This window comes from Coregonus lavaretus (genome assembly GCF_964263955.1).
Source record: "Coregonus lavaretus genome assembly, chromosome: 37".
Taxonomy (NCBI): domain Eukaryota; kingdom Metazoa; phylum Chordata; class Actinopteri; order Salmoniformes; family Salmonidae; genus Coregonus; species Coregonus lavaretus.
Window position 1 is genome coordinate 7,501,209 of NC_140024.1, and position 13,000 is coordinate 7,514,208.

Consider the following 13,000-nt stretch of genomic DNA (forward strand, 5'->3'; position numbering starts at 1 on the left):
GAACAAGCAGGCTATCATTCCAATGTGTTCCTACTGCCTCAGTGTAGGACTGGGCCATCTCATGGTGGAATCCAGAACCTGCTAACTGTGCTCATTCCTCTGTAAAAGAAACCTTAGGGATCTGAACTGTTGCCTTTACCTTTGTTTTAGTGTTACAGCGGATCATGTTAAGGCAGAGGGACCACAGCTCCTTGCCACACACGCCATAGGCAGCAAAGGCACACATATGGCCAGTCCACAGATATTTCATTCTGGAGAGAAGAGAAGAGCAGTGTATTTAAAAGATCAGAACAACCTTTTCTTAAACAAAATGTACTTTGCATTATAAGGATATTATCAGCAGCGTTCTCCTTATATTACGGGGCAGCAAAATAAACATCACTAATTGGAAATGGTGTTTGATCAAAACATTTGGCAGATAAGGTAAGAGCAGTTTGGAGAGAGCAAGAGAAGAACAGGGGTATGCCAACTCAAACGGAGGACAGATGGGTAGATTAAACTGAAAGAATAAGGAGAGAGAGAGAGAGAGAGAGATAAAGAAAGTAGATGTTGGTTATTCAGCATAATTCCAGACCTGTCTGGAGAGATATCATCTTGAACAAGCAGCGGTGCTCACCTCATGGTGCTGAACGCCAGGAGGCCGAAGAAGACAGTGTGTAACAGATTGTAGGCGACATCTGCCCGCATACAGATCGGCCGCTCCTCGCATCGGCCTTTCAGCGGCCGCCCAACCGCTGAAGACTCACTGAGAATAGGAAAAACATTGATGCATAATACATAAAGCCGAGGGCTGGTGACATTAGGCAGATTATTCCGTTTGTCTTTCGCTCTCCTCCAAAAGGTTAACTGGTGTATCTGCAATGAGCCTGTAATGATTAGCTTGTGGGAGGGTTGAGTGCCTGGGGGTCCAGACAGGGTTCTGATAACTAGAATGAGAAGGGGACAAAAGAATAGGAGCAGGATTCTCTCTCTCTCTCATCAAACAGGGAAGGGACAACACAGTGAGACGTGACATGCTCAGATATTCACAGGGCCTTAGGGAGAGGACTCAAGAGGATTGTTGTGATGCTGCCTGCCACCCACTACCTCAATATGTTCTATTATGTCTCCACACAACTAGAGAATAACGGAACTAACAGACAGCAGTGGTATATGAGTGGCTAAATCATTATTATATGTGCAAAGACTGTGGTCGAGTAGTAAGTGGGCTCTAAGTACATCATGTACCACGACCCCAGAGACTGGGGTTCAATCCCTGTTCTCCTCCTCATCTACCTCACCGTCAGTTGCTAAACTATCTAAATAAAGCATATACAAATACAAAAAAGGAGAGCCTCTTTACTAATTATTAAGAACAATAATTAATTACTAATTGCAAATAATTATTATGTGATAGATGTGTGGGCTACCAACAAGCAACCTCTTGAACTCTACTCTATCTCAGTGTTTTGTAGCCAGATAAGACAGGTGTCAGCATGACAGATGGTGAGGGAATTTAAGGAAACAGAATAACAAAATAAATGAAAACAACAAAATGTGGATAAGCGTTGCAATATGCACATGGGATTAAGGCTGATAGCGCTTGGAAGCCAGGGACCCGTTATGTCCGGGGCATGACTCAACCATATGTGGACTGTGTCCGAATGTCATTCTCAGTCCATAGCCACAGGAGGAGATCCAACTTACCAGAGGTTGGCCAGTGTTACCAGCGCCAGCATCACCAGGAGCACAATCAGGGTGACGACGTAAGGGTATGCCAGCAGAGTGCCAGCCAAGCGGTCAAACGTGTCCAAGGGAAGCAGCCCAAAGGCTTCCTCACACAGGTACAGACTGGCATCGAAATCTCTGAGAGAGAGACACAGACAGAGAGAGACAGAGACAGATTGAGAGAGAGAGAGAGAGAGAGAGAGAGAGAGAGAGAGAGAGAGAGAGAGAGAGATAGATGTTGGCAAGCTCTTGTTACACTGTGGCTTTGAGTATTGACATAGCAGTTGTTTCCCTCAGTTTGTTGGATACTTAATCTGAAATACTACAGCACATTTCCTCTGGGTGTATAAATTATATTGAATATGCGATTAATGAAAGGGGTTTTATAATCACAGGATTCTACACTAGGTAATTTCTGAAGTGTCAGTTAGTGAGTCATTAAAACATGGTAAAATAACTCAGTGTATACTCTACCTCGTAGGCCCCAAGCCAAACTTGGACTTTATGAATTTAAAGATGTGTTCATCAGATCGGAGCTGCAACGCTTGCTATCCAAACATGAAAATACACAGGGAAAAAGAGATCAGGTTATGTATGTCTGAGTCAACATGAAAGAGCCAGACATTTAAAAACAACTTCCTTAGATGCAAGTTAGCATAATGTACATTACAGATGCATAGTTATTCCCATGTAAGTGTCAGTTATATGCTGTATTTTGAAACAGCTGGAAATAAATGTTTTCACAATGTCCTCCCAACTCCTGTGCGCCTTTCTCCTGGCTTCTCCACAGCTCATAACACACAGAGGACTTCTTATTCATTCCTGGTGACAGGAGGAGGATGTAGTACAAGTCTCAGGGCTCACCTTGGCTAAATAATTAATAGTGAATGTAAGTGCAAGGACGAGGACGGTGTGAAGGAGCAGCTTTCCCAGCCGCGCTGCAAGACCTCCCGTCTTCAGCCCTCTCTCCATGGAACACAAGGCAAAAAGACAAAGAGCTTTCAAAACATACAAACAGTATCTCAGTATGTCATGACCACATTGCACTTACTGTATATCACGACTGTCAAATAAACCAGTCAAATCCCTGGGGTATTAAGAGGAACATGCAGTATGTGTTTGGGCTCACCTGGAAGTGCTTGACAAAGAGAGCGGCCACAATGAAGCTGAGAGCCAGAGAGCCCAGGATCATGGAGTTACAGAACTGCAGCAGCCACACCGATAGCAGGCTGCTTACCTGGACTAGGTACAGGCAGGTCACCTGGAGAGAGGAATCGGTAATAATATAATAATAATATATATATAATAATATACAGTATGCCAATTATCAGACGCTTTTATCCAAAGCGACTTACAGTCATGTGTGCATACATTTTACCTATGGGTGGTCCCGGGAATAGAACCCACTACCCTGGCGTTACGAGCACCATGCTCTACCAACTGAGCTACAAAGTCCACACCCTGCCTCAACCCTAACTTCATGTCCACATCCCGGCTCAACTCTAACCCTAGCCTCAAAGATTTGGCATGGGCCCTCAGATCCTCAAAAAGCTATAAAGCTGCACCATGAGAGCATCTTGACTGGCTTCATCACCGCTTGGTATGGCAACTGCTTGGCATCCGAACATACGGCACTACAGAGGGTAGAGCGTACGGCCCAGTACATCACTGGGGCTGAGCTCCCTGCCATCCAGGACCTCTGTACCAGGTGGTGTCAGTGGAAGGCCCTAAAAATTGTCAAAGACTCCAGCCACCCAAGTCACAGACTTCGCTCTCTGCTACCACATGGCAAGCTGTACTGGGACCAAAAGGCTCCTGAACAGCTTCTACCCTCAAGCCATAAGACTGTAGAACTGTTCATCAAATGGCTACCCGGACTATTTGCATTGACCCCCTTTTTTTTTTGCACTGGCTCTATGCACACTCACTGGACTCTACCCACATACTACACTGACATTCCAAAACACACTACATACGCCCACATGCACAAAACACACACACACTCTTTCACACTCTTCACACATGCTTCTGCTACTCTGTTTATTATATATCACTTTTACCCCTACCTACATGTACATATTACCTCAATTACCTCGTACCCCTGCAAATTGACTCAGTACCAGTACTGTATATAGCCTCATTATTGTTATTTTATTGTGTTACTATTTGCAAGTCTACACCTGTTGCATTTGGCGCATGTGACAAATAAAATAGTATTTGAACCAAACCCTAAACCTAGCTTCATGTGCACATCCCGGTTCAGTCCTAACCCTAGCCTCAACCTGATTGCTTGAGCTGCCATCCACAACATCCTCTATCATCATTCACAGGTCCTTCATCTGTGACAGATTGAATCTCGGCCAAAGACACTTTAGGAACAAAATAATACATCACATATTTGGCTGAATGCTGTGACGTGCATGATGAGAGATTAATGATGTCACAGACCTGTTCTGTGGAGATGAGGTCCAGACAGTCCAGGGTGAAGATGATGAGAGCCTGAACCAGCAGGATGAACTGATTAAACTGCCAGGTGAGGCAGAAACACAACGTGGCCAGGAACATCAGCCACAACACCACCTTCTGCACACAGGAAAGGAGTGGACAGAACAACACAGACCCCATTATAACATTTACATTTACGTCATTTAGCAGACGCTCTTATCCAGAGCGACTTACAGGAGCAATTAGGGTTAAGTGCCTTGCTCAAGGGCACATCGACATATTTATTATAATTTTTTTTTTTTCTACCTGCCGCCCCTATAATCAGCCACTTGACTCCAAAACAACTTCTAAGATAAGATACTTCATTTGATAGTGATTCATTATCCATTTCAACAGATTTTCTCTTCATTCTCCTATTCTGGTCTAATCGTATGTATATGTGTGTAGAGAACAGAGGAGATGATGGTGTCCTCTGCTAGGTGAGTGTCTACCTGCTGGATGGTTTTGAGGTGAGGCCTCAGGTAGCAAGTGATGGCAGCTATCTGGAGAGCGAAGAAGGGAAGGGACCAGTTCTCCCTGAGAGAGATGGTGAACTCCACCCGCGTTGTGTCCACTCTGGAACACAAATCACACATGGAACGCTCAGACCACCAGCATTTCATTTTCCATTCAGATCTTAGGTCAAAGTGGGTGTTTTAGGAATGGCCTTGTGACAGCTTGCAGTAGGACATCAAGTTTGTCCAGTAGCTATAATTGTATAACCTGTATGCCAGTTTGGTTCTGCTCTCTTGCCAACTCCTTGTGTCATGTTTAGCTTGACATTGACAATGGAGTAGGCAAAAGCGCCAACAGATCTGGGACCAGGCTAATACGTTTAGCCTTTTAATGAATTATTAGTTGGGTGTGCGTGGTGAGATGTATACCTGTTGAGGATGTACCAGACTCCAGTGAGAGCCCCTGCCAGCCAGGAGCCACTGAGCAGCCAGCTGGTGATGAATAGGGCAATGACATACACCGCCTGGAGGGAAAACACTGTGTAGATATAGAAATACACTGGCTCCAGGTAGGCCTGAAATAAACACACACACACAGACCATGAAATAATGTCCAATTATCTCCATTATTATTTGAAATAGACAAGTGTGGTCTCTGTATTACCTGTATGGGTAGAATCCTATAGAGAACACCTAGGAACACCTCCTGATAGATGTTCATGCGTTGCAGGAGGTTGATGGTTCTCTTGGATTCAGTGGCATTATCATTGATGAGTTCTGAAAGACCTGATCACATACAGACAGAAAGAAGGTTCTTTCTTAAAATAACTGTCCAGGGTTTCAAGATTTTTATTAAATCTATCTGCCAATTAATTACAATATGAGTGAAATGGTTCTCCTTCCAGAAAATTGTAATTAAATGTTAAGAAGCAGCTTTTCTGTGTTGGAATGGTGTAGGTGTACACCAACAACGGAACAGAATGGTGAGGAAGAGGAGTCTAACGTGTCCGGAAGCGACTTCACCATTCATTTTCTAGATTCAGGTTCACACAAACATAATTTTAAGCTTTGCTTTACTATTGACAGCTGATTTCGGGATATCGATTCGCTCTCCTTAAATATTTGTCATCTTATGTATTCGTTTCAGTCTCTGAATTGTTTAATCAAACTTTTCGCCGCCAGCTCCTGATATCAGGGAATAAAAACGACAATCTATACCCTGAATTAGCCTAGTGCACATGTGCGCCCAGCTACAGTATATTCTGTCCCGAGCTCGTTTCCCCCGGTTTTCCCTGGCTAAACTAGCTGAACTATGCTACTAGTTATCGTCCTCATTGCCAAACTTCATAAATACTGCACACTCAACTTCAAAACGTATTTGCTAGTTATACGTACAATCATGTAACTAAGAAATTCGCTGGAAAGAAACTTCAAAATTATGTATTGTTTTGTTGAATAGCCATGACTGGTTTGAGCTATCTGTCATGTTGTAAGACAATGGTGGCAAAGGATATCATTTCTACTTAACATGGCATCATTGGCTGGATGTTTCTGACTGGTCTTGGAATCTTGACAATGGGCAGCCTCTCCCCGTTTGGCTCGATGGGATATGTAGTGATTTTGCCAACACAGCCAGATATGTACACAGTCTTGTACCCTTAAAATATTTGTTGATTAAATTGGACTTTATTAGTATAATTATAATTTATGGTGTAGGCGTAAACCGGTCATAAAAAATATTAATGCGAGTAGACAACTGATTGGCCAGCTCATCCTCCTCTCCTCAGGAGGATGTCATCATCCCTTATGAGGAAATAGCAAGCATTTTTTAAACGGTCTGTAACTTTTAAAAGTGAGATTTCACTGGACAGTTACTTTAAACTTTCTGTGACTGGTCCACTTTCAGTATGTAGTGTAATACAGCAACTCATTCAAACTAAATAGGCTCTAACTTCTCCGGAGTTATAGGGTCTGAGATACTAATGCCACATTTGCGTGACAATGTAAAAAACGTGACGCTTCACTCCGATCTAATATAAACTCTGCTGAGTTATAATTCCGGGATAAGATCACCCTAACTTGAGCAGATGGAGTCATGTAAACAAAGTGTGATCATTTACATTTACGTCATTTAGCAGACGCTCTTATCCAGAGCGACTTACATCATGTTTCCAGTCTGTTGGGCAAGAGCATTATTGAATTACGTTTGGTTTGAGCAAACAGTACCTCGTAAATAGCAACCAAGATCTGAGGTTTCGCTCCAGGCCTGGCAATGTCATCACAATTTTGAGTATGCCTTTGATTAGAGCCAGGCAATATGACTGAGCTACAGTGGGGAAAAAAGTATTTAGTCAGCCACCAATTGTGCAAGTTCTCCCACTTAAAAAGATGAGAGAGGCCTGTAATTTTCATCATAGGTACACGTCAACTATGACAGACAAATTGAGAAAAAAGAAATCCAGAAAATCACATTGTAGGATTTTTAATGAATTTATTTGCAAATTATGGTGGAAACTAAGTATTTGGTCACCCTACAAACAAGCAAGATTTCTGGCTCTCACAGACCTGTAACTTCTTCTTTAAGAGGCTCCTCTGTCCTCCACTCTTTACCTGTATTAATGGCACCTGTTTGAACTTGTTATCAGTATAAAAGACACCTGTCCACAACCTCAAACAGTCACACTCCAAACTCCACTATGGCCAAGACCAAAGAGCTGTCAAAGGACACCAGAAACAAAGTTGTAGACCTGCACCAGGCTGGGAAGACTGAATCTGCAATAGGTAAGCAGCTTGGTTTTATGAAATCAACTGTGGGAGCAATTATTAGGAAATGGAAGACATACAAGACCACTGATAATCTCCCTCGATCTGGGGCTCCACGCAAGATCTCACCCTGTGGGGTCAAAATGATCACAAGAACGGTGAGCAAAAATCCCAGAACCACACGGGGGGACCTAGTGAATGACCTGCAGAGAGCTGGGACCAAAGTAACAAAGCCTACCATCAGTAACACACTACCGCCAGGGACTAAAATCCTGCAGTGCCAGACGTGTCCCCCTGCTTAAGCCAGTACATGTCCAGGCCCGTCTGAAGTTTGCTAGAGTGCATTTGGATGATCCAGAAGAGGATTGGGAGAATGTCATATGGTCAGATGAAACCAAAATATAACTTTTTGGTAAAAACTCTACTCGTTGTGTTTGGAGGACAAAGAATGCTGAGTTGCATCCAAAGAACACCATACCTACTGTGAAGCATGGGGGTGGAAACATCATGCTTTGGGTCTGTTTTTCTGCAAAGGGACCAGAACGACTGATCCGTGTAAAGGAAAGAATGAATGGGGCCATGTATCGTGAGATTTTGAGTGAAAACCTCCTTCCATCAGCAAGGGCATTGAAGATTAAACGTGGCTGGGTCTTTCAGCATGACAATAATCCCAAACACACCGCCCGGGCAACGAAGGAGTGGCTTCGTAAGAAGCATTTCAAGGTCCTGGAGTGGCCTAGCCAGTCTCCAGATCTCAACCCCATAGACAATCTTTGGAGGGAGTTGAAAGTCTGTGTTGCCCAGCGACAGCCCCAAAACGTCACTGCTCTAGAGGAGATCTGCATGGAGGAATGGGCCAAAATACCAGCAACAGTGTGTGAAAACCTTGTGAAGACTTACAGAAAACGTTTGACCTGTGTCATTGCCAACAAAGGGTATATAACAAAGTATTGAGAAACTTTTGTTATTGCCCAAATACTTATTTTCCACCATAATTTGCAAATAAATTCATTAAAAATCCTACAATGTGATTTTCTGGATTTTTTTTTCTCATTTTGTCTGTCATAGTTGACGTGTACCTATGATGAAAATTACAGGCCTCTCTCATCTTTTTAAGTGGAAGAACTTGCACAATTGGTGGCTGACTAAATACTTATTTTCCCCACTGTATATATCCATGCATAAATACAACAGCACCCCATCCTGAGAGGTCCTGTTTAAAGATGAAGTACGACACAGGTCACTTACAACGCCAGAGTTTTTTTCTCCTTCATCTCCCTTTTAACTAGCTTTGTTACCATGGTTACATAACAAGCCATTGGTCAAATAGCTCTCCCATTACATTATGATGAAGGGACCCGACCAGACAGACAAGTGGACCGAGGGGTATGCCAATGCCCGCTGTCTCGCTATTTAAGGACCCCTATTTCAGCAAATGCTGTATAATTAAAATAAGGGGAATTAATTTAATGAGGGCGAAAAGATTACTGTCCAATGTTTCAGAGCGAAGGACATTTTTTAAAAAGTGAATGGGCTCATTTCCAGGGCATTGAGTTCTGAAAGAGCACTTGTGACCATAAAAGTTTATGATTCTCATTGGACTCTGTGTTCTTTCCCCTGAGATTACATTTTTACATTTACATTTTTGTCATTTAGCAGACGCTCTTATCCAGAGCGACTTACAGTTAGTGAGTGAATACATTTTTCATACTGGCCCCCCGTGGGAATCGAACCCACAACCCTGGCGTTGCAAGTGCCATGCTCTACCAATTGAGCTACACGGGGCTTACATGACCAGTAGAATAACCTGGGGGGAATGTGGGAGTAGGGGGGGCTAGCATATATCTACTGTGACGTTCAGGGAATAGCGGTCATCGTACCATACCTTGCTGTATGGAGGGAGCTCTCAACATCTGTTTATAGTACGAGTAGTACAGGCCACATTCTGTCCGAAAGGAGATTTCACGCTCAACTTCCTGAAATATAAGTAGAGATAGAAATACATTTACAAAACATGAAACAATATAAAACACAAAGATGAGTTCTCCATATGAACAACAGGTCCAGTGCATTCGGAAACTATTCAGATCCCTTGACTTTTTCCACATTTTGTTACGTTACAGCCTTATTCTAAAATTGATTAAATTGTTTGTTTTTTTCCCCCTCATCAATCTACACACAATACCCCATAATGTCAAAGCAAAAACAGGTTTTTAGAATATTAAGCAAATTTATAAAAAATACAAAACTGAAATATGACATTTACATAAGTATTCAGACCCTTTACTCAGTACTTTGTTAAAGCACCTTTGGCAGCGATTACAGCCTCAAGTCTTCTTGGGTACGACACTACAAGCTTGGCACATGTGTATTTGGGGAGTTTCTCCCATGCTTCTCTGCAGATCCTCTCATGCTCTGTCATGTTGAATGGGGACTGTCGCTGCACAGCTATTTTCAGTTCTCTCCAGAGATGTTCGATCAGGTTCAAGTCTGGGCTCTGGCTGGGCCACTCAAGGACATTAAGACACTTGTCCCGAAGACATTGCTGCGTTGTCTTGGCTGTGTGCTTAGGGTCGTTGTCCTGTTGGAAGATGAAACTTCACCCCAGTCTGAGGGCCTGAATGCTCTGGAGCAGGTTTTCATCAAGAATCTCTCTGTACTTTGCACCGTTCATCTTTGCCTCGATCCTGACTAGTCTCCCAGTTCATGCCGCTGTAAAACATCCCCCCAGCATGATGCTGCCACCACCATGCTTCACCGTAGGGATGGTGCCAGGTTTCCTCTAGATGTGATGCTTTGCATTCAGGCCAAAGAGTTCAATCTTGGTTTCATCAGTCTGATGGTCTGAGAGTCCTTTAGGTGCCTTTTGGCAACTCCAAGTGGGCTGTCATGTGCCATTTACTGAGGAGTGACTTCCGTCTGGCCACTCTACCATAAAGGCCTGATTGTTGGAGTGCTGCAGAGATGTTGTCATTCAGGAAGGTTCTCCCATCTCCACAGAGGAACTCTAGAGCTCTGTGAGAGTGACCATCGGGTTCTTGGTCACCTCCCTGACCAAAGCCCTTCTCCCGATTGCACAGTTTGGCCGGGCGCGGACAGCTCTAGGAAGAGGCTTGGTGGTTCCAAACTTCTTCCATTTAAGAATGATGAAGGCCACTGTGTTCTTGGGGACCTTCAATGCTGCAGACATTTTTTGGTACCCTTCCCCAGATCTGTGCCTCGACACAATCCTTTCTCGGAGCTCTACGGACAATTCCTTCGACCTCATGGCTTGGTTTCTGCTCTGACATGTCTGTCAACTGTGGGACCTTATATAGACAGGTGTGTGCCTTTCCAAATCAAGTCCACTCAATTGAATTTACCACCGGTGGACTCCATTCAAGTTGTATAAAACATTTCAATGATGATCAATGGAAACAACATGCACCTGAGCTCAATTTTGAGTCTCATAGCAAAGGGTCTGAATACGTAAATAAGGTATGTTTTTTATTTCTAATACATTTGCAAACATTTCAAAAACCTGTTTTTGCTTTGTCATTATGGGGTATTGTGTGTAGATTGATGAGAGAAAAAAATATGTAATGAATTTAGGAATAAGGCTGTACAGTTGAAGTCGGAAGTTTAAAATACACCTTAGCCAAATACATTTAAACTCCGTTTTTCCACAATTCCTGACATTTAATCATAGTAAAAATTCCCTGTCTTAGGTCAGTTAGGATCACCACTTTATTTTAAGAATGTGAAATGTCAGAATAATAGTAGAGAGAATTATTTCTTTCAGCTTTTAGTTCTTTAATCACATTCCCAGTGGGTCAGAAGTTTACATACACTCAATTAGTATTTGGTAGCATTGCCTTTAAATTGTTTAACTTGGGTCAACCGTTTCGGGTAGCCTTCCACAAGCTTCCTACAATAAGTTGGGTGAATTTTTGCCCATTCCTCCTGACAGAGCTGGTGTAACCTGAGTCAGGTTTGTAGGCCTCCTTGCTCGCACACGCTTTTTCAGTTCTGCCCACACATTGAGGTCAGGGCTTTGTGATGGCCACTCCAATACCTTGACTTTGTTGTCCTTAAGCCATTTTGCCACAACTTTGGAAGTATGCTTGGGGTCATTGTCCATTTGGAAGACTCATTTGCGAGCAAGCTTTAACTTCCTGACTGATTTTGTGAAGTGCACCAGTCCCTCCTGCAGCAAAGCACCCCCACAGCATGATGCTGCCACCCCCGTGCTTCACGGTTGGGATGGTGTTCTTCAGCTTGCAAGCAGCCCCCTTTTTCCTCCAAACATAACAATGGTCATTATGGCCAAACAGTTCTATTTTTGTTTCATCAGACCAGAGGACATTTCTCCAAAAAGTAAGATCTTTGTCCCCATGTGCAGTTGCAAACCGTAGTCTGGGTTTTTTTATGGTGGTTTTGGAGCAGTGGCTTCTTCCTTGCTGAGCGGCCTTTCAGGTTATGTCGTTATAGAAATTGTTTTACTGTGGATATAGTTACTTTTGTAACTGTTTCCTCCAGCATCTTCACAAGGTCCTTTGCTGTTGTTCTGGGACTGATTTGCACTTTTCGCACTAAAGTACGTTCATCTCTAGGAGACAGAACGTGTCTCCTTCCTGAGCGGTATGACGGCTGCTTGGTCCCATGTTGTGTTTATACTTGCGTACTATTGTTTGTACAGATGAACGTGGTACCTTCAGGCATTTGGAAATTGCTCCAAAGGATGAACCAGACTTGCGGAGGTCTACAATTTTTTTCCCCCAGAGGTCTTGGCTGATTTCTTTTGATTTTCCCATGATGTCAAGCAAAGAGGCACTGAGTTTGAAGGTAGGCCTTGAAATACATCCACAGGTACACCTCCAATTGACTCAAATTATGTCAATTAGCCTATCAGAAGCTTCTAAAGCCATGACATCATTTTCTGGAATTTTCCATGCTGTTTAAAAGGCACAGTCAACTTACTGTATGTAAACTTCTGACCCACTGGAATTGTGATACAGAGAATTATAAGTGAAATAATCTGTCTGTAAACAATTGTTGGAAAAGTTACTTGTGCCATGCACAAAGAAGATGTCCTAACCGACTTGCCAAAACTATAGTTTGTTATTTAACATGAAATGTGTGGAGTGGTTGAAAAATGAGTTTTCCAACCTAAGTGTATGTAAACTTCCGACTTCAACTGTATGTTTAATGCATGCACAGCCGTTAATATCGTCTGGGCCATAAACATGTTGACTATAATAGACAGGTGCATTAAAAATGCGTGGTTAAGAATGGGAAAGTGAAATACACTGCTCAAAAAAATAAAGGGAACACTTAAACAACACAATGTAACTCCAAGTCAATCACACTTCTGTGAAATCAAACTGTCCACTTAGGAAGCAACACTGATTGACAATACATTTCACATGCTGTTGTGCAAATAAATAGACAACAGGTGGAAATTATAGGCAATTAGCAAGACACCCCCAATAAAGGACTGGTTTTTCAAGTGGTGACCACAGACCACTTCTCAGTTCCTATGCTTCCTGGCTGATGTTTTGGTCACTTTTGAATGCTGGCGGTGCTTTCACTCTAGTGGTAGCATGAGACGG

The 13,000-nt window shown here is 42.9% G+C and overlaps 1 protein-coding gene across 5 annotated transcripts in view; it reads right to left on the minus strand.

Annotated features, from left to right (window-relative positions):
• The window catches only part of LOC311111936 (protein C-mannosyl-transferase DPY19L3-like), a 40,719-nt gene that overhangs the window by 10,366 nt on the left and 17,353 nt on the right, over positions 1 to 13,000 (minus strand). For all 5 annotated transcript variants that reach the window (XM_084154862.1, XM_084154865.1, XM_084154863.1 and 2 more), the window contains 11 exons: positions 9,295 to 9,385; positions 5,311 to 5,432; positions 5,076 to 5,221; positions 4,644 to 4,767; positions 4,156 to 4,290; positions 2,837 to 2,968; positions 2,572 to 2,673; positions 2,182 to 2,255; positions 1,687 to 1,845; positions 617 to 745; positions 140 to 251 (listed from right to left, as the gene is read on the minus strand). In XM_084154862.1, the coding sequence (XP_084010988.1) occupies positions 140 to 251; positions 617 to 745; positions 1,687 to 1,845; positions 2,182 to 2,255; positions 2,572 to 2,673; positions 2,837 to 2,968; positions 4,156 to 4,290; positions 4,644 to 4,767; positions 5,076 to 5,221; positions 5,311 to 5,432; positions 9,295 to 9,385 (1,326 nt within the window). The remainder of the gene's footprint in view (positions 1 to 139; positions 252 to 616; positions 746 to 1,686; positions 1,846 to 2,181; positions 2,256 to 2,571; positions 2,674 to 2,836; positions 2,969 to 4,155; positions 4,291 to 4,643; positions 4,768 to 5,075; positions 5,222 to 5,310; positions 5,433 to 9,294; positions 9,386 to 13,000) is intronic.